Source organism: Saccopteryx bilineata, chromosome 1, assembly GCF_036850765.1.
Source record: "Saccopteryx bilineata isolate mSacBil1 chromosome 1, mSacBil1_pri_phased_curated, whole genome shotgun sequence".
In the NCBI taxonomy this organism is placed as follows: Eukaryota; Metazoa; Chordata; class Mammalia; order Chiroptera; family Emballonuridae; genus Saccopteryx; species Saccopteryx bilineata.
This window is the reverse complement of record NC_089490.1, coordinates 345,175,977-345,196,907: the sequence shown is the minus strand read 5'-3', so window position 1 is coordinate 345,196,907 and position 20,931 is coordinate 345,175,977. Positions and strand designations below refer to the sequence as shown.

Here is a 20,931-nt window from a genome sequence, read left to right as displayed (position 1 = left end):
AACTGGCTTCTCCTTCAGCACTCTACCATCTTGGCTGCTTCTCCTCTCCTCCATGTGGCCTTTCTCTGCTCTCCTCCAGCATGGGCTCCTCTGCCCCATTTTATATTTGTAGAAATCAAAACCTTTAATCCAATATACAAACAAGAAAGTCTCTGATACAAAATCACTTAGGGTGGGAAAGGCTTAGTCTTAAAACTAAACCTTAGGCTATAACGACCCTGCCTGCTTATACAATAGCTTGTCCCCCACACCCAATGCAAACTATAAGCGAGCAAACATATATATCATATTTACAAACTTATTTGACCAACAGAGGTGAATAAGGCTGGTGAGGTAGAAACCTTTGATTCTAGGGAATTTGGATAAGTCAGTGACTTTGGGAGCCCTGAATGGAAAGGAAAATTTTTCCCACTGTGTGTATTTCTTGCCCGCTGCTGGGTGCCAGCTAGGATTAAAGCTAATGGTCCACCAGTTCTTGGCTCTGTTGTTTCATTACCATCTGTCTGAATCCAATGCAAACCTGCACGGACCAGGCAGCTGTGATGGTGGCTGTGGCTACTGGCTTTACAGAAGGCCAGTTTGTTAGGTGCTTATTTTCTTATATCAGAAGCAGAACTCCTGTATATTTTATTATGATATACTTTTTGCTTTTTTATCTCCCTAGCTAGACCCAGGTTCTAGGATAGTGCAACTGAATCTATGAAATTAATGGATTGGATTAAATATTTTCTAAGGAAATTTTTCTATCTCTTAGTGGTTGAGTAGGTGTAGGTGCCATAGAAGCAACTTATAAATGACATTTAAAAGCAAATTTGTTGCCCTGGCCTGTTGGCTCAGTGGTAGAGCATTGGCTCGGTATATGAAAATCCCTGGTTCGATTCCAGGCCAGGGCACACAGGAGAAGCACCCATCTGCTTCTCCACGCTCTCCCCTCTCCTTTCTCTCTGTTTCTCCCTTCTCCTCCCATAGACAAGGCTCCATTGGAGCAGAGCCCGGATGCTGCGGATGGCTCCATGGCCTCGCCTCAGGCGCTAGAATGGGTCCGGTTGCAACAGAGCAATGCCCCAGATGGGCAAGCATTGCCCCTAGTTTGCATGTGGGTGGATCCCAGTCTGGCGCATGCGGGAATCCTTCTGTTGGCCTTCCCGAATCTCACTTCAGAAAAATACCAAAATAAATAAATAAATAAATAAAAGGCAAATTTGTTGACTTATAAGACAACTGCTAACTTTTTTTCAGGTTGTTATTTATTTTCAATTTTGGTGGAAAAACTAATATAGATGAGTATGCCCCATTTCTCCAACTTTTTGGTCTGAAGAGTTATTTACGCTCTTGAAATTTGTAAAGACCTCAAAGAACTTAGGATGTATCTATTGATAATGTTACAGATATGAAAAAATGAGTGAAAACCGGGATATAATATCTTAGTATTATTAAGAAAATATTTTTTATGTCACATCGTTTCCAGGACCATGCTTAGAGAACTTTTGCCTAAGGCTTTTTAGCTCTAATATGATCTCTGAGAATTAAATCGTTTCCTTTAATATATTATTAGCCTGTCATTGAAGTGAATCTTTAACTTTTGCCCATCACTGTCTTTGTAAAAACCCATAAATAGGAATGTGTGTGCTTGCAAATACACTGCTCACAAAAATAGGGGATGTTTCAAAATGAATATGAAGTGATTAAATATCCCCTAATTTTTGTGAGGAGTATAATGAATTTATCTGTGATTTACAGATCAGAGAATCTTGTATAAAAACACTAAAATCCAATTAAAAGTGATTCATTGGAGATGCACATGTGACATTAACTATGCTTGGAGTAAACAAATAAATAGAACACAGAAACCCAGTAGAGGGTATCTAAGGAACATTAAGATTTTTGAGCACTTGACTTAGATGCATTAGAAAGGATCAGAACCAGATCCCACTTGGGCAGTGTTTGTTTACCCTACTCATCAGAAGTTAGAGCCAAAAATCCTGGTTTTGAATGACTTGTTATGTTTCTGTAAATGGGCCAGTTTCTGCACATGGACCATAACACAAACACGTTATACACATGCCTTCCTGTGTTAGGTTAGTATTTAGATTAATTTATACTCTTAGTTCTTTGATTTTAGAAAACATATCCTAATTTATGTGTGGACCCTAGAATAGAGCAGATTGACATATCTCGGTATTATCTGAATGGGTGATTTTTTTTCCCCTATTTTTTCTCCTACCCAGGTAGAATTCAGTTTATATATTTTGTGAAAAAATCCAAGTTAAGGAAATTTGAACGCTTATCTCTGTGGGAAAAGATTGCTTCCTAAGAATTTACATATTTCTTTCCTCAGTGATTTAAAAACACCCTAGGGCTTCCTGATCCCATTATTGGCAAGAAATGCAGATTACTGCTTGGTTCTTTTTTCTTTAATGATAAGCAATCTCATTGACTATGTCTTTGTTTTTTTTACAGTGGGTTGACAGGGTAAAATGGCTTGTCTCCACTAGACCCAAGCTCTTAGAAAGCAGAAACCGTTTCTTATTAATCTTAGAAACGCATAGTAGGCCCTTCATTATATGTTTGCTTTGTTAAGGAGAAATTGATTAGGAAAGTTTCATATTTCAGTTTTCCAGTCAAATATAATAATGATGATTGGAAATAAGCTTGTCTGTTTGTTTTCTTGGATTGAATATCTTTAACAGATTATGCCATCTGTTTAGAATCAGTATTTCAGAGATGAAGAAGAAAGCATTATGGGTGAGAAATGATAGCTATAAAGTACTTTTCACACAATTGCCAAAAGTCATTTTCAGTGCCCATTCCTTCAACAAGGCTGTACCATTACTCATCTTGCTGAGTGTCCCTGCCTCCTCATTGTTCATGAATCAGATAGGGATGTTGACTCTTCTTTTAAAGTTTTCTGCCAGCTTATCTCATGGCTTAGTAACCTATTCAGTTTATTTAATGAATGTGTTTTTTTTCCTATTACAGTTTTAATTAGTATATATCATAGAATAGAGACAAGAGTTTACTAGGTACAGCCAAATTGCTGTTTTGTTAAGATTTATGTCATGGAAAACTAAGGAGAAAGTATATTATTGACACTGTTAATAAACACCAGGAAAGAAGGGCACATACATTTATAATGTAGTAATTGTGTATGAATGCAAACATATGTAAGCACATATATGTTCATTGTGGGGGTAGGATTTCCGGTTTTATCTGGAGGCAAATTCTGGCAAAGTATTTGCATTTAAAGAGAGCCTGAATAAATTTAAACCATGGTTTCATAGGTTTAAGTGGGAAATATTTTTATGGAAAGATAAGGTTACAAGCTTATTTAGAAAAGTTGTATCTATGATAGAATGTGTCCAGAATTTGTTTTATTAAGTGAACATTCAGTGTAGTTGACTTTCTTTGGAATTATAATTCCAATCCCTTTTAAAAAAATTAACTTTATTATTTAGAGTAGTTTTAAATTTACCAAAAAATTGTGCAGCAAGTACAGAAAGTTTCCATTTCTCCCCTTTTCCTCCAATTTTTTTGTTATTATCGTCTTATATTAGAGTGGTATATTTGTTACAATTGTTTAATCAATATTAATACAATATTAACTAAAGTCCATTGTTTACATTAGGGTTTACTCTTTGAGTGGTACATCCTATGGGTTTTGATAAGTGCACAATGTCATGTATCGTTACAGTATTGGACAGAATATTTTCACTGGCCTAAAAATCCTTTTCCACCCATTCTTCGCCCCCCTCTTAGAAACCCTGGCAACCCCTGATCTTTGTACTTTCTCCATAGTTTTGCTTTTTCCAGAAAATCATATCCTTGGAATTATACAGTATGTAGCTTTATCAGATTGTCTTCTTTTATTTAACAATATGCATTAATGGTTCCATGTTTTTTCATAGATTATTCTTTTTATCACTGAATAAATACTCCATTGTTCAGATATACCACAGTTTGTTTATCTTTTGACCAATTGAAGTACATATTGGTTGCATCCAAGTTTTGGCAACTATCAATAGAGCTGCTCTAGACATTCATGCGTAGGTTTTTTTGTGGACTTGTTTTCAACTCATCTGGATAAATATCTAGGAGCACAATTGTTGGATCATGTAGTAAGCCTATATTTAGTTTTATAAAAACTGCCAGATCATCTTGTACAGTGACTGTACACATTTTGAATTGCCACTAACAATGAATGAAAGTTTCTGTTGCTCCACATCCTTGTCAGCATTTGGTATTGTCAGTGTTTTGACTTTTTACTCTTTTACTAGGTATGTAGTAGTATCTAATTGTCATTTTAATTTTTAATTCCCTGATGACATATGATGTTGAGCATCTTTTATTTACTCATTTGCCATTTGTATATTACTTTTGGTGAGGTGGCAGTTTAGAACTTTTCCCATTTTTTAATTGAATTGTTTTATTACTGAGTTTTTTTTTTATATCATTTTGGATACCATTTCTTAATCATATAAGTGGTTTTCAAATATGTTCTCTTAGCTTGTGGCATGTCTTTTCACTCTCTTGGTAGTGATTTTGTGGATCATAGCATTATTTTTTAGACAATCTGTTCTTTCTTTATTACAATATATATATATTTATTTTTTTTACAGGGACAGAGAGAGATTCAGAGAGAGGGATAGATAGGGACAGACAGACAGGAACGGAGAGAGATGAGAAGCATCAATCATCAGTTTCTCGTTGCAACACCTTAGTTGTTCATTGATTGCCTTCTCATATGTGCCTTGACTGCGGGCCTTCAGCAGACTGAGTAACCCCTTGCTCAAGCCAGTGACCTTGGGTCCAAGCTGGTGAGCTTTGCTCAAACCAGATGAGCCCACGCTCAAGCTGGCAACCTCTGAGTCTCGAACCTGGGTCTTCCGCATCCCAGTCCAACGCTCTATCCTCTGTGCCACCGCCCGGTTAGGCTACAATATTTTATCTGAAGGTCCACTAAAAACTAACCAATTGCTTTTTTTTATGTGGTTTTGAAGTATCAGCTCTGTTGCATCCAATAAAGAACCAACAATTACTTTTATAACATTAAGATAAAGGTGTCCATAAAGGAAATATAAGACTTTCTTACACTATTTCAGCTCTTCCACAGTCTGGTCTATGCTTCTCATTTTTTTCTCTTTAACAGGGAGTTCAAACCTGTCTGACATTGACTCCAAAATACTGAGCAAGTTCCTTCCACTGGGTTTCACTTGAGGACTGTTCACTATGAGATTCTTCTTCATTCTTCAGTTTACCTTCTCTGGACCGTTTCTTTACTTCCTTCTGAATTTTGAAGTTGAGGTTTTCTGTGCAGAGTGTTTTTTATGCAGTCTTGAAATTTATCCCACATGTATAAGTGAATTTCAGAATGATCCTCTAAATATGCATTTATATTTGCCTCTGCTTCAATTTTTAGGTCTGTCTGTAGGGGAATATGAGATCTCTGTTTTTATAATGATTCCATTTTCTTTATCTTCCTGTAAATTAAGTCCAGAGTTCTCTAATGTGTCATCTTTAGAACAAAACTAAGTATCACTTCCATTTAGTCCAGGAGGTAGCAGCCGACTCCACATCTTTTCTTTGGTTAAGAGCTGGCTATCCTGCAGCCATATTAAGTGTAGAGCATAAGTTTTAATTTTAATGAAGTCCAACTTATCAGTTTTTTCTTTTATTGATTATATATTTGGTGTTGTATATAAAAGCTTATCTCCAAGCCCATGATCACCTAGATTTTCTCCAACATTATCATCTAGAAGTTGTATATTTTTATTTCACATTTAGGTCTGTGATCCATTTTGACTTAATTTTTGTGAAAGCTGTAAGGTCTGTTTCTAAATTTTTTGTTTTGTTTCGTTGTGCATGTGATGCTCTGTGGTTCTGGTACCATTTGGTGAAAAGGCTATTTTTTCTCCATTGAAATGCTTTTGTTTCTTTGTCAAAGATTAATTGACTATATTTTGTGTGTATCTATTTCTGGGATCTCTATTCTGTTTCAGTATTTTTTTTCCCATATCACACTGTCTTGATTACTGTAGCTTAATAGTAACTCTTAACATTGGATAGTGACAGTCTTCCAACTTTACTCTTTTCCTTCAGTGTTGAGTTGACTATTCTGGGTGTTTTGCTTTTCTGTACAAACTTTAGAATCAGTTGTTGATATCCACAAAGTAATTTGTTAGGATTTCAGTGAATCTATAGATCAAATTGGGAAAATTTGACATCTTAACAATACTGACGTTCCTATTCACAAATATGGTCCATCTCCATTTATTTGAATCTCCTTTTCCCTCTATTTTTTAATTTTTTATATTTTTGTGCGTGTGTAAAATACACTTTTAGGGAAGGAGGAAGGGAGAGAGATGATAAGCATCAACTTGTAGTTGTGGCACTTTAATTATTCATTGATTGCTTCTCATACTTGCCTTGACTGGAGGTCTCCAGCTGAGCCAGTGACCCCTTGCTCAAGCCAGCAACCACGTGAGATCATGTCAGAGATCCTATGTTCAAGCCGGTGACCCCGTGCTCAAGATAGTGAGCCCATGCTCAAGCCAGCGACCCTGGGGTTTCGAACCTGAGACCTCAGAGTCCCAGGTCAACACTCTATCTACTGTGCCACCACCGGTCAGGCATCCTTTGATTTATTTTATCAGAATTTTGTGGTTTTCTTCATATAGATCTTATACATGCTTTTTAGGTTTATATCTAAATATTTCATTTTTTATGCTAATGTAGCTGGCATTGTGTTTTTAATTTTAAAGTCCAATTGTTTCCTCCTGTAGCATAAGAAAGCAATTGAAAAGAAAAAGAAAGAAAGCAATAACTTGTGTATTAACATTGTATCTTTCAAACTTGCCATAATAATTGCTTATTAGTTCCAGGAGGTTTCTTCTTCTTCTTCTTCTTCTTCTTCTTCTTCCTTCTTCCTTCTTCCTTCTTCCTTCTTCCTTCTTCCTTCTTCCTTCTTCCTTCTTCCTTCTTCCTTCTTCTTCTTCTTCTTCTTCTTCTTCTTCTTCTTCTTCTTCTTCTTCTTCTTCTTCTTCTTCTTCTTCTTCTTCTTTCTTCTTCTTTTCTTCTTCTTCTTCTTCTTCTTCTTCTTCTTCTTTCTTCTTCTTTTCTTCTTCTTCTTCTTCTTCTTCTTCTTCTTCTTCTTCCTCTTCCTCCTCCTCCTCCTCCTCCTCCTTCTTCTTCTTCTTCTTCCTTTCTTCTTTCTTCTTTCTTCTTACTTTTTTCTTCTTTCTTCTTTCTTCTTCTCCTCCTCCTCCTCCTCCTCCTCCTCCTCCTTCCTTCTTCCTTCTTCTTCCTTCTTCTTTCTTGCTGTACTGAATAGCTAGTACTTCCAGTACATGATAGAGTGATGAACTGGGGACAGCCTTGTCTTGTTCTCTAACTTTGGGAGAAAGCATTTGGTTTCTCACCATTGAATATGATGTTAGCTGTAGGTTTTTGGCAAATGTTCTTTACCAAGCTGAGGAAGTTCTCCTTTATGCCTAGTTTGCTGAGAGTTTTTGTTTTTTGTGTTTAGATTTTATTTATTCATTTTAGAGAGAGAGAGAGAGAGAGAAGGGGGGAGGAGCAGAAAGCATCAACTCCCATATGTGCCTTGATTAGGCAAGCCTGGAGTTTTGAACCAGTGACCTCAGCATTCCAGTTCGACGCTTTACCCACTGTGCCACCACAGGTCAGGCTGCTGAGAGTTTTTATCATAAATGGGTATTGAAATTTGTCAAACACTGTTTCAGCATCTATTGATATGATCATATGATGTTTCTTCTTTAGCCTGGTTCCTGTGGTGAATTTCGTTAATTGGTTATTGAAGGTCAACCATGCCTTGAATACCTGGAATAAATTCCTTTTGGCCATGATGTATAATTCTTATACATTCCTGGATTTGATTTGCTGATATTTTGTTGAAGAGTTTATATCTGTGTTCATGTGAGAGATTGGTTTATAATTTTCCTTTCTAGTCATGCCTTTGTCTGGTTTTGGTGTTAGGGTTATGCTGATCTTGTAGAATGAGTTAGGAAGGTTTTCTATATTTTGGAAGAGATTTTAAAGAACTAGCATTATTTCTTATTTTTAAAAAAGAAATAATGTTTGCTATATTTCACCAGTGAAACTTTCTGGGCATGGTGCTTTCTGTTTGGGAAGATTATTTATTATTGATATACGTGTGTGTGTGTGTGTGTGTGTGTCTATTCAGGTTATCTATTTCTCCTTGAGTGGGTTTTGGTAGATTGTCTTTCAAGCAATTGCTTCATTTAATCTATTTAATCAAAGGTATCAAATTTGTGGTATTCTTTATTCTTTTAATGTCCATGGATCAGTTGTGATGGCCCCTTTTCATTCCTCATATTAGTAATTTATGTCTTCTCTCTTTTTTCTTGGTTAACCTGGCTAGAGTTTTAGCAATTTTATTGACCTCTTCAAAAAACTAGCTTTTGGTTTTATTTATTTTGTTACTTTCTCTATTAAATCTACTCTCTTTGGGATTTACTAACTTCTTGAATCTATAGATTTATTTTTTTAACCTAATCTGGGAAGTTTTAACCATTATTTCAATGAGTGCTTTTTCATTTCTGCTCTCTTCTTTCACCTGGATACTTGATGATACAAATTTTATATTTTTTGATGTAGTTGCTCAGATCCCTGAGGGTCTGTTCATTTTTTTAGTCTCTTTTCTCTCTGTTGTTTAAATAGGACAGTCTCTATTCTATCTCTCAGCTTAAAGATCCTACCCTCCCCCTTTTTTAAGAGAGGGAGAGAGAAAGGGGGAAATAAAAGTGGAGGAGAGAGATGAGAAGCATCCACTTGTAGTTGCTTCACTTTAGTTGTTTATTGATTGCTTTCTCATATGTGCCTTGATGGCGGCTGGGGTGGTGGTGGTTTCCAGAAGAGCCTGTGACCCCCTTGCTCAAGCCAGCGACCTTGGTCTACAAGCTAGTGACCTTTGGGCTCAAGCCAGTGATCTTTGGATCATGTTGATGATCCTACGGCTTAAGCCAATGAACCTGCACTCAAGTCGGCAACCTCAGGGTTTCCAACTGAGGACTCAGCATCCCGGGTCAATACTCTGTCCACTGTGCCTTCACTGGTCAGGCTCTTTTCCCTACTTTCTATATTCTGCTCTTGAGCTCGTTCACTGAGCTATTTATTACAGTTATTTTCCATTCGATGCTTTTTCTTTGTATCTTCTATTTTTTTTACTTATAGTTTCTATTTCTTCACCAATATGTTTTTTGTTTGTTTGTTTGTTTTCAATTTTTTTCAAGCATGTTCTTAATGGCTATCGAAGCATTTTAATGATGGCTGCTTTCAGGTTTATGTCAGATAATTTAAAATTTCTGTCATCTCCCGGCATCTATTGATTGTCTTTTTTCATTTACTTTGACATTTTTCTGGTTTTTGGTATGAGTGATTTTTTTAAATTGAAATTTATACATTTTGGGTATTATTATGAGTCTCTGGATCTTGTTTAAACTTTCTGTTTAATAAGAAAGTTTTTATTCTGACACCTCTCTGTCTGGTAGGGGAAGGGAAAGGTGACCTCTCATTACCGTGGTGGGTATAGGAGTCCAGATTCCCAAACCAGTTCCATTGACATTCAAGTGCATGTGTGCGCGCGTGTGTGTGTGCGTGCTTGCATGCACACATGCATGCATGGTCATTACTGCTGGCTTGCAGTGGGAGTTCCAGCTCTCCATTATACCTCCACTTATACTTTCTCTGAAAGGAGTAGGAGAGCCTTGATATTGCTCCTCACATGGCCTCCACTGATAACATGGGGGATAGTGTGACCTATTAGTGCTCTGTAGTAGTGAAATTTCTGACGGACAACTGGGCCACCTCTGATACCACCCAGAAGGAAGGGAGAAGATTATCTTGTGACTGCTGCAAGTCCAGGCTCTGCCTGTGGTGTCCACTTGAGACTTTAGGGAGCTTGGTTGGTTACCGCCTGGAAGGGATGAACACTCCAGGTTTCTACTTGGCACTCTCTAGAATCTGTGAGATAGAACATCTTGGTTCAGTTTGGCAAGGATGGAAATTCACGACTTCTATGGAATGTCCTATTCTGGACATTTCATATAAATGGAGTTTGTGTTCTTTTTAAACTGGCTTCTTTCACTTAGCATAGTTTTCAATATTGTGGCATATATCAGTACTTCATTTCTTTTTATTGCTAAATAATATTCCATTGCGTAGATATGCCACATTTTATTTCTCTGTTTATCAGATAGTGGACATTGGGATTGATTCTACTGTTTGGCTGTTATGAGTTATGCTGCTATAATATTTATATTCAGGTTTTTGTATGGTCCTGTTTTTGATTCTCATGAGTATACATACTTAGAAGAGGTATTGTTGGGTCCTGCGGTAACTGTGTTTAACATTTTGAGAACCCCATTTCTTTTCTGTTATTCATTTTTGTCCTATTATATTGTGATGCTAGGAAAGAGGCCTGGGATATTTTGTAGTATCTTTTGGGTTCTTAGAAAGAACTTTAGATTTATTTCTTTTCTTATTCTTTGCTTACATCTCTACTCTTTCCATTAAAATTATGGGTTCTGATAATTAAGTTACTCAAAAGATATATACATTAGATGAATATTAGAGTGCTTTAATAAACCATTATTAATTTGGAAACATTATGATTGTATTATTATTCATAGTCCTGACTTTTATATTCATAAGTTTACTTGTGCTTTTAACTATTTAGAAAAAAGAAAGTGAGTGCCTGCAATTAAAAATTTTGGTGCTTCGAAATGAACTGGAAAGACAGAAGAAAGCTCTGGGACGGGAGGTGGCATTATTGCATAAGCAACAGATTGCATTACAGGACAAAGGTAAGTGAAAACACCTTACAAATTGTCTAACCTCCACATTTACATTCTCCTTTTTTCTTCATAGGCTCAAATATTCACTTTTGTATAAGTATACTGATACAACTTTAACTTTTTTTGAAGTATTTTGAAGTTGACTAATAGAGAAAAATGTACAAATATATGTACACAACACTATATTTCAAGTATCAAAGAGAACATACTTACATAAACCAAATCTCCTTCAAGAAGTGAAGCATAACCCTGGCAGATAACTCGGTTGGTTGGGGCACTGTCCTGAAGCACAGGTTAACAGTTTGGTCCCTGATCAGGGCACATACAGGAACAAGTTGATGTTTCTCTCTCTCTTTTTCTCTCTCTTTTCTCCTTGCTCTTGCTCTAAAATTAATTAAAAAGGAAGGCAGGAAGGAAGAAAGAAAGAAACAGCTTTATGAGAACCCCAGCATCTCAGGGGCCTCCTTATGCTCCCTTCCATTCCGTACATCTCCAGCTAGACTGACTGCCACCTTGATTTCTTATTTATTTATTTATTTATTTACTTATTTATTTAGTATTTTTCCGAAGCTGGAAACGGGGAGGCAGTCAGACAGACTCCGGCATGCGCCCGACCGGAATCTACCCGGCATGCCCACCAGGGGGCGATGCTCTGCCCATCTTGGGGCGTCACTCTGCCGCAATCAGAGCCATTCTAGCGTCTGAGGCAGAGGCCACAGCCATCCTCAGCGCCCGGGCAAACTGCTCCAGTGGAGCCTTGGCTGCAGGAGGAGAAGAGAGAGACAGAGAGGAAGGAGGGGGGGGGGGTTGGAGAAGCAGATGGGCAGTTCTCCTGTATGCCCTGGCTGGGAATCGAACCCGGGACTCCTGCACACCAGGCCGACGCTCTACCACTGAGCCAACTGGCCAGGGCATCACCTTGATTTCTTATACCAAAGATTGGTTTAGCCTAATTTTGAACTTTATTTATTTATTTATTTATTGTTATTTTTTACAGAGACAGAGAGTGAGTAAGAGAGAGGGATAGACAAGGACAGACAGATAGGAATGGAGAGAGATGAGAAGCATCAATCATTAGTTTTTCATTGCGCGTTGCAACATCTTAGTTGTTCATTGATTGCTTTCTCATATGTGCCTTGACCGCGGGCCTTCAGCAGACCGAGTAACCTCTTGCTGGAGCCAGCGACCTTGGGTTCAAGCTGGTGGGCTTTTGCTCAAACCAGATGAGCCCGCGCTTAAGCCGGCAACCTCGGAGTCTTGAACCTGGGTCCTCCGCATCCCAGTCCGACGCTCCATCCACTGGGCCACTGCCTGGTTAGGCTTAATTTTGAACTTAAAAAAACAAACAAACAGATAGAGTTATATAATATGTACATTTTATGTGCTGGCTTTAGTTTAACATTTATTTGTAAAGTTCACCTTTATCTGTAAGAATGCAGCCTTTGTTTATTCTTACTGCCAGGAGTATTCCATTGTATGAATTTGAATTTATTCTTGCTTTTGGTGTTTTAGTATTTAGGACTATTACAGATACATACATGTACTTAAAATTTTTATTATTTTTATTTTTTATTTTTATTTACAAAGACAGAGATAGAGTCAGAGAGAGGGACAGAGAGATAGGAAGGGAGAGAGGTGACAAGCATCAATTTTTCATTGTGGCACTTTAGTTGTTCATTGATTGCTTTCTCATATGTGTCTTGACCATGAGGCTACAGCAGACTGAGTAACCCCTTGCTCAAGCCAGCGACCTTGGGTCCAAGCTGATGAGCTTTCCTCAAACCAGATGAACCCGCGCTCAAGCTGGTGACCTTGGGTTCTCGAACCTGGGTCCTCTGCATCCCAGTCCAACGCTCTATCCACTGTGCCACCACCTACTCAGGCTATTTAAAATATTTTTTAAAATTAATTTTACTAGGGTGACATCAATAAATCAGGGTACATATGTTCAAAGAAAACATGTCCAAGTTATCTTGTCAATCAATTATGTTGCATAACCATCACACAAAGTCAGATTGTCCTCCGTCACCTTCTATCTAGTTTTCTTTGTGCCCCTCCCCCTCCACTTTTCCTCTCGCCACCGCCCCCCCCCCAACCACCACACTCTTATCAATGTCTCTTAGTCTCGTTTTTATGTCCCACCTACGTATGGAATAATGCAGTTCTTGGTTTTTTATGATTCACTTATTTCACTTCCTATAATGTTATCAAGATCCAACCATTTTGTTGTAAATGATCTGATGTCATCATTTCTTATGGCTGAGTAGTATTCCATAGTGTATATGTGCCACATCTTCTTTATCCAGTCTTCTATTGAAGGGCTTTTTGGTTGTTTCCATGTCTTGGCCACTGTGAACAATGCTGCAATGAACATGGGGCTGCATGTGTCTTTACGTATCAATGTTTCTGAGTTTTTGGGGTATATACCCAGTAGAGGGATTGCTGGGTCATAAGGTAGTTCTATTTTCGGTTTTTTGAGGAACCACCATACTTTCTTCCATAATGGTTGTACTACTTTACATTCCCACCAACAGTGAATGAGGGTTCCTTTTTCTCCACAGCCTCTCCCAACATTTGCTATTACCTGTCTTGTTAATAATAGCTAATCTAACAAGTGTGAGGTGGTAGTATCTCATTGCAGTTTTGATTTGCATTTCTCTAATAACTAATGAAGATAAATATCTTTTCATATATCTGTTGGCCATTTGTATTTCTTCCTGGGAGAAGTGTCTGTTCATGTCCTCTTCCCATTTTTTTATTGGATTGTTTGTTTGTTTGTTGTTGAGTTTTATGAGTTCTTTGTATATTTTGGATATTAGGCCCTTATCTGAGCTGTTGTTTGAAATTATCATTTCCCATTTAGTTGGCTATCTGTTTATTTTGTTATCAGTTTCTCTTGCTGAGAAAAAACTTTTTAGTCTGATATAGTCCCATTCATTTATCTTTGCCTTCACTTCTCTTGCCTTTGGAGTCAAATTCATAAAATGCTCTTTAACACCAAGGTCCATGAGTTTAGAACCTATGTCTTCTTCTATGTACTTTATTGTTTCAGGTCTTATATTTAGGTCTTTGATTCATTTTGAATTAATTTTAGTACAAGGGGACAAACTGTAGTCGAGTTTCATTCTTTTGCATGTGGCTTTCCAGTTTTCCCAGCACCATTTATTGAAGAGACTTTCTTTTCTCCATTGTGTGTTGTTGGCCCCTTTATCAAAAATTATTTGACCATATATATGTGGTTTTATTCTGGACTTTCTATTCTGTTCCATTGGTCTGAGTGTCTCTTTTTCTGCTAATACCATGCTGTTTTGATTGTCGTGGCTCTATAATAGAGTTTGAAGTCAGGTATTGTAATGCCCCCAGCTTCGTTCTTTTTCTTTAGGATTGCTTTGGCTATTCGGGGTTTTTTATAGTTCCATATAAGTCTGATGATTTTTTGTTCCATTTCTTTAAAAAATGTCATTGGAATTTTGATGGGAATTGTGTTAAATTTGTATGTTGCTTTGGGTAATATGGCCATCTTGTTTTTTGTTTTTTGTTTTTTTTTTATATAATTATATTTTTTTAATGGGGCGACATCAATAAATCAGGTTACATATATTCAAAGATCAACAAGTCCAGATTATCTTGTCTTTCAATTATGTTGCATACCCATCACCCAAAGTCAGATTGTCCTCTGTCACCTTCTATCTAGTTTTCTTTGTGCCCCTCCCCCTCCCCCTTACCCTCTCCCTTTCCCCCCTCCCCCCGTAACCACCACACTTTTATCAATGTCTCTTAGTTTCACTTTTATGTCCCACCTACGTATGGAATAATGCAGTTCCTGTTTTTTTCTGATTTACTTATTTCACTTCGTATAATGTTATCAAGATCCCACCATTTTGCTGTAAATGATCCAATGTTATCATTTCTTATGGCTGAGTAGTATTCCATAGTGTATATGTGCCACATCTTCTTTATCCAGTCATCTATTGACGGGCTTTTTGGTTGTTTCCATGTCCTGGCCACTGTGAACAATGCTGCAATGAACATGGGGCTGCATGTGTCTTTACTTATCAATGTTTCTGAGTTTTTAGGGTATATACCCAGTAGAGGGATTGCTGGGTCATAAGGTAGTTCTATTTTCAGTTTTTTGAGGAACCACCATACTTTCTTCCATAATGGTTGTACTACTTTACATTCCCACCAACAGTGTATGAGGGTCCCTTTTTCTCCACAGCCTCTCCAACATTTGCTATTACCTGTCTTGTTAATAATGGCTAATCTAACAGGTGTGAGGTGGTATCTCATTGCAGTTTTGATTTGCATTTCTCTAATAACTAAAGAAGATGAGCATCTTTTCATATATCTGTTGGCCATTTGTACTTCCTCCTGGGAGAAGTATCTGTTCATATCCTCTTCTCATTTTTTTATTGGATTGTTTGTTTGTTTGTTGTTGAGTTTTATGAGTTCTTTGTATATTTTGGATATTAGGCCCTTATCTGAGCTGTTGTTTGAAAATATCATTTCCCATTTAGTTGGCTTTCTGTTTATTTTGTTATCAGTTTCTCTTGCTGAGCAAAAACTTCTGAGTCTGATGTAGTCCCATTCATTAATTTTTGCCTTCACTTCTCTTGCCATTGGAGTCAAATTCATAAAATGCTCTTTAAAGCCCAGGTTCATGAGTTTAGTACCTATGTCTTCTTCTATGTACTTTATTGTTTCAGGTCTTATGTTTAGATCTTTGATCCATTTTGAGTTGATTTTAGTACAGGGGGACAAACTGTAGTCCAGTTTCATTCTTTTGCATGTGGCTTTCCAGTTTTCCCAGCACCATTTATTGAAGAGGCTTTCTTTTCTCCATTGTATGTTCTTGGCCCCTTTATCAAAAATTATTTGACTATATATATGTGGTTTTATTTCTGGACTTTCTATTCTGTTCCATTGGTCTGAGTGTCTATTTTTCTGCCAACACCATGCTGTTTTGATTGTCGTGGCCCTATAATACAGTTTGAAGTCAGGTATTGTTATGCCCCCAGCTTCATTCCTTTTCTTTAGGATTCCTTTGGCTATTCGGGGTTTTTTATAGTTCCATATAAGTCTGATGATTTTTTGCTCTATTTCTTTAAAAAATGTCATTGGAATTTTGATGGGAATTGCATTAAATTTGTATATTGCTTTGGGTAATATAGCCATCTTGATTTTATTTATTCTTCCTAACCAAGAACAAGGAATATTCTTCCATCTTATTATATCTTTCTCAATTTCTCTTAACAATGGTTTATAGTTTTCATTATATAAGTCCTTTACATTCTTTGTTATGTTTATTCCTAAGTATTTTATTTTTTTTGTTGCAATTGTGGGCCATCTTGAGTATATTTATTCTTCCTATCTAAGAACAAGGAATATTCTTCCATCTCATTGTATCTTTTTCGATTTCCCTTAACAATGCTTTGTAATTTTCATTATATAAGTCCTTTATATTCTTTGTTATGTTTATTCCTAGGTATTTTACTTTTTTGTGTTGCAGTCGTGAAGGGGATTATTTTTTTGAGTTCATTCTCAAATGTTTCATTGTTGGCATATAGAAAGGCTATGGACTTTTGTATGTTAATTTTATATCCTGCGACCTTACTGTATTGGCTTATTATTTCTAGTAGTCTTTTTGTAGATTCTTTGGGGTTTTCGATGCATAGTATCATATCATCTGCAAAAAGTGATACCTTTACTTCTTTTCCGATATGGATGCCTTTTATTTCTTTGTCTTGTCTGATTGCTCTGGCTAGAACCTCTAGCACCACATTAAATAAGAGTTGAGAAAGTGGACAACCCTGTCTTGTTCCTCATTTAAGGGGGAAGGCCTTCAGTTTAGTGCCATTTAATATGATGTGAGCTGATGGTTTGTCATATATGGCCTTTATCATGTTGAGATATTTTCCTCCTATACCCATTTTGTTGAGAATCTTAAACATAAAAATGTGTTGTGTTTTATCGAATGCCTTTTCTGCATCTATTGATAAGATCATGTGGTTTTTGATTTTTGTTTCGTTGATATGATGTATTACGTTAACCATTTTACGTATGTTGAACCATCCTTGAGATTCTGGGATGAATCCCACTTGATCGTGATGTATTATTTTTTTAATATGTTGTTGTATTTTATTTGCTAGTATTTTGTTTAGTATTTTAGCATCTGTATTCACTAGAGATACTGGTCTGTAGTTTTCTTTTTTTGTGCTGTCCTTACCCAGTTTTGGTATGAGGGTTATGTTGGCCTCATAAAATGTGATGGGAAGTATTGCTTCTTCTTCAATTTTTTTGGAAGACTTTGAGTAGAATAGGAACCAAGTGTTCTTTGAATGTTTGATAGAATTCGCTAGTATAACCGTCTGGGCCTGGACTTTTATTTTTCTGGAGGTTTTTAATGGTTTTTTCTTTTTCTTCCCTACTAATTGGTCTGTTTAGGCTTTCTGCTTCTTCTTGACTCAGTCTAGGAAGGTTGTATTGTTCTAGGAATTTATCCATTTCTTCTAGATTGTTGAATTTAGTGGCATAAAGTTTTTCATAGTAATCTACAATAATTGTTTGTATATCTATGATGTCCGTGGTGATTTCTCCTCTTTCGTTTTGGATTTTGTTTATATGAGTTTTTTCTCTTTTTTTCTTGGTAAGTCTTGCCAAGGGTTTGTCAATTTTGTTGATCTTTTCAAAGAACCAGCTCCTTGTTCTATTAATTTTTTCTATAGTTTTTCTGTTCTCTATTTCATTTATTTTTGCTCTGATTTTTATTCTCTTTTCTTCAGCTGGTTTTGGGTTGTCTTTGTTCTTTTTTTTCCAGTTCCTTAAGGTGTGAAGTTAAGTGGTTCACTTGGGCTCTCTCTTGTTTGTTCTATAGGCCTGAAGTGATATGAACTTCCCTCTTATCACTGCTTTTGCTGCATCCCATAGATTCTGCTATGTCGTATTGTCATTTTCATTTATCTATATATATCTTTTGATCTCTGCACTTATTTCTTCTTTGACCCATTCATTTTTTAAAAGTATGTTGTTTAGTTTCCACATTTTTGTGGGTTTTTCCCCCTCTTTTTTGCAGTTGAATTCTAGTTTCAAGGCTTTATGATCAGAAAATATGCTTGGTACAACTTCAATTTTTCTGAATTTGCTGATGTTGTTTTTGTGGCCCAACATATGGGCAATTCTTGAGAATGATCCATTTACACTTGAGAAAAATGTATACTTTGGGATGAAATGCCCTGTAGATGTCTATCATATCCAGGTGCTCTAGTGTTTCATTTAAGGCCAATATATCTTTATTGATTCTCTGTTTGGATGACCGATCTAGAGCCATCAGTGGTATATTGAGGTCTCCAAGTATGATTGTATTTTTGTCAGTTTTTGTTTTAAGGTCAATAAGTAGCTGTCTTATATATTTTGGTGCTCCTTGGTTTGATGCATATATATTAAGAATTGTTATGTCTTCTTGATTCAGCGTCCCCTTAATCATTATGAAATGACCATTTTTGTCTCTGAGTACTTTTGCTGTCTTGTAGTCAGCATTATCAGATATGAGTATTGCTACACCTGCTTTATTTGGATGTTATTTGCTTGGAGTATTGTTTTCCAGCCTTTCACTTTGAATTTGTTTTTATCCTTGTTGCTTAGATGAGTTTCTTGTAGGCAGCATACAGTTGTGTTTTCTTTTTTAATCCATTCTGCTACTCTGTGCCTTTTTATTGGTGAGTTTAATTCGTTTACATTTAGTGTAATTATTGACACTTGTGAATTCCCTATTGCCATTTTATACTTTGCTTTCTGTTAGTTTTGTGTCCTGTTTGACTCTTCTCTTTTGTTTTTCTATCTTTTGTTTTTGTTTGGTTGTATTCTATACATCTTTCCTCTGTTGCTATCTTTTTTAAATCATGTGCTTCTGTGGTGGTTTTTTCAATGGTGGTTACCATTAAGTAATGAAAAGTGTTCCTACCCTGTTCGTTGTAGTACACTATCTTGTGAGTACTTTTGCACTCCATTGTCTTTGCTACTATTAATCTTCGTCCTCTCCCCCCCCCCTTTTTTTTGTTGTCACAGTTTAAATTTGGTTTTATCGTGTTCTTGGTGGAGTCTTTACTTGTGGTTTTGTTTTGTTTTGTTCTTTGTATCTGGTTGGAAAACCCCCTTTAGTAATTCCTGGAGTGGGGGTTTTCTGATGATAGATTCCCTCAACTTTTCTGTATCTGTGAATGTTTTTATTTCTTCTTCGTATTTTAAAAATAGCTTTGATAGGTATAGTATTCGTGGCTGAAAGTTCCTCTCTTTCAGGACTTTAAATAATGGGGTCCACTCTCTTCTAGCTTGTAGAGTTTCTGTTGAGAAATCTGATGATAATCTAATGGGTCTTTCTTTATATGTTGTATTCTTCTTTTCCCTGGCTGCCTTGAGAATTATTTTGTTGTTGTTGGTTTGTGCCAATTTCATTATGATGTGCCTTAGAGTAGGTTTGTTGGGGTTAAGAAAACTAAAGAGTTCTGTTTGCTTCTTGAATTTGAGGCTTTAGTTCTTTCCACAGACTTGGGAAGTTCTCATCTATTATTTGTTTGAATATGTTCTCCATTCCATTTTCTCTCTCTTCTCCCTCTGATATACCTATTATTCTTAAGTTATTCTTTTTCATGGAGTCAGACAATTCCTGTAGGGCTTTCTCAGTTTTTAAAATTTTTGATTCTCTTTCTTCTTCTCTCTGTTGTGCCTCAAGTTGCTTGTCTTCTATTTCACTAATCCTACTTTCTATCTGGCCTGTTCTATTAGCTAAGCTTGTTACCTCGATTTTCAGCTCATGAATTGAGTTTTTCATCTCTGTTTGATTTGTTTGTATAGTTTCTGTTTCCTTGGTAATATATTCTTTGTGTTCATTGAGTTGTTTTCTGAGCTCCCTAAATTGCCTGTCTGTGTTTTCTTGTATATCTCTGAGTATTTTTAGGATTTCTATTTTAAAATCTCTGTCATTTATCTCCAAGGTTTCCTACCGCTGAGCCAACCGGCCAGGGCCCAAGGTTTCCAATATATTAAATTTTTTTTTCATAGATTTTTCCTTATCTATCTGTGCTACCCCTCTCTCTTTTGTATCCATGATATTCGATTTCTTTTTCCTTAATGGCATCTGAGGGTGGTTTTGTTGATAGTATTAATGAGAATTAATGAAGAATAAAAAGTTAAAAAAATAAAAAACAATAAATAACTAAAACATTATTATTCCTCCCCCTTTTTTTCCTCTCCTCTCTTCTCCCCTCCTTCTTGAGAAAATCTTGTGTTGAACTGTGAATTATACTGTGCTAAATAGTATAAAAACTACCTATAATGGAGGGCCTGAGTTGGGGAGAAGTGATAAAGGGGCAAAAAAAGGGGGTATGGACCCACAAAATGCAAAAAAGGAAAAAATTTGTGTCAAGGATAAAATGATTTGCTTTTAGGTGATGGTTGACTAAGAGATATGATGAGAGGAATAAGAGGGAAACAGGAAAAAGGGGGAAAAAATTAAAAAATTACTATTGTATTTAGTGGAGCAAGAACTAGATAAAATGGAGAGCCAGTGTTGGGAGCACTGCTAGTGAGTTAAAAAAGCGAAGTAAAAAATCCCCAAAGCTCCACAAAGAAAAATTTAAGTCCCAGATAAAGTAATTTGTTCGTGATTGTTGATTGAATGAGAGGAAAAGTGAAGGAGAAAAGTAGAAACTAATATAGAGGGAGGAAAAAAAAAGAATGAAGAAAACACAAAAAGAAGAAAAAAGAATAAAAGGAGAGAGGGAGAGAGAGAGTTAAGGGTTTTGGAGTACAACCCTCATAGAGAGAAAGGAAGAAGAAAGAAAAGATAATGGGAGATGTAACACTTATGGGTAGTGTAGTTCAAGGAGAGGAGAGAGTAAGACCAGCAGAGAATTAAACGACCAAATTGGAAGAGGAAGAAAATAATTAAGACAAGAAGATAAGAGAAACAAATGAACAAATATATAAAATGGGATAGGTTATAAAGTCTGTGATTATTCTTGATTTTGAGAGGTTATCTTTTTGCTTTTTCTTTTCTCTCCCTCTTCCTGGTTGGTGACTCTGTACCCCGGGTTCTGTCCCT

The 20,931-nt window shown here is 36.4% G+C and overlaps 1 protein-coding gene across 3 annotated transcripts in view; it reads left to right on the top strand.

Moving 5' to 3' along the window:
- UVRAG (UV radiation resistance associated) overlaps positions 1 to 20,931 on the top strand; it is a 361,575-nt gene that overhangs the window by 170,171 nt on the left and 170,473 nt on the right. For all 3 annotated transcript variants that reach the window (XM_066249903.1, XM_066249894.1, XM_066249913.1), the window contains one exon: positions 10,715 to 10,841. In XM_066249903.1, the coding sequence (XP_066106000.1) occupies positions 10,715 to 10,841 (127 nt within the window). The remainder of the gene's footprint in view (positions 1 to 10,714; positions 10,842 to 20,931) is intronic.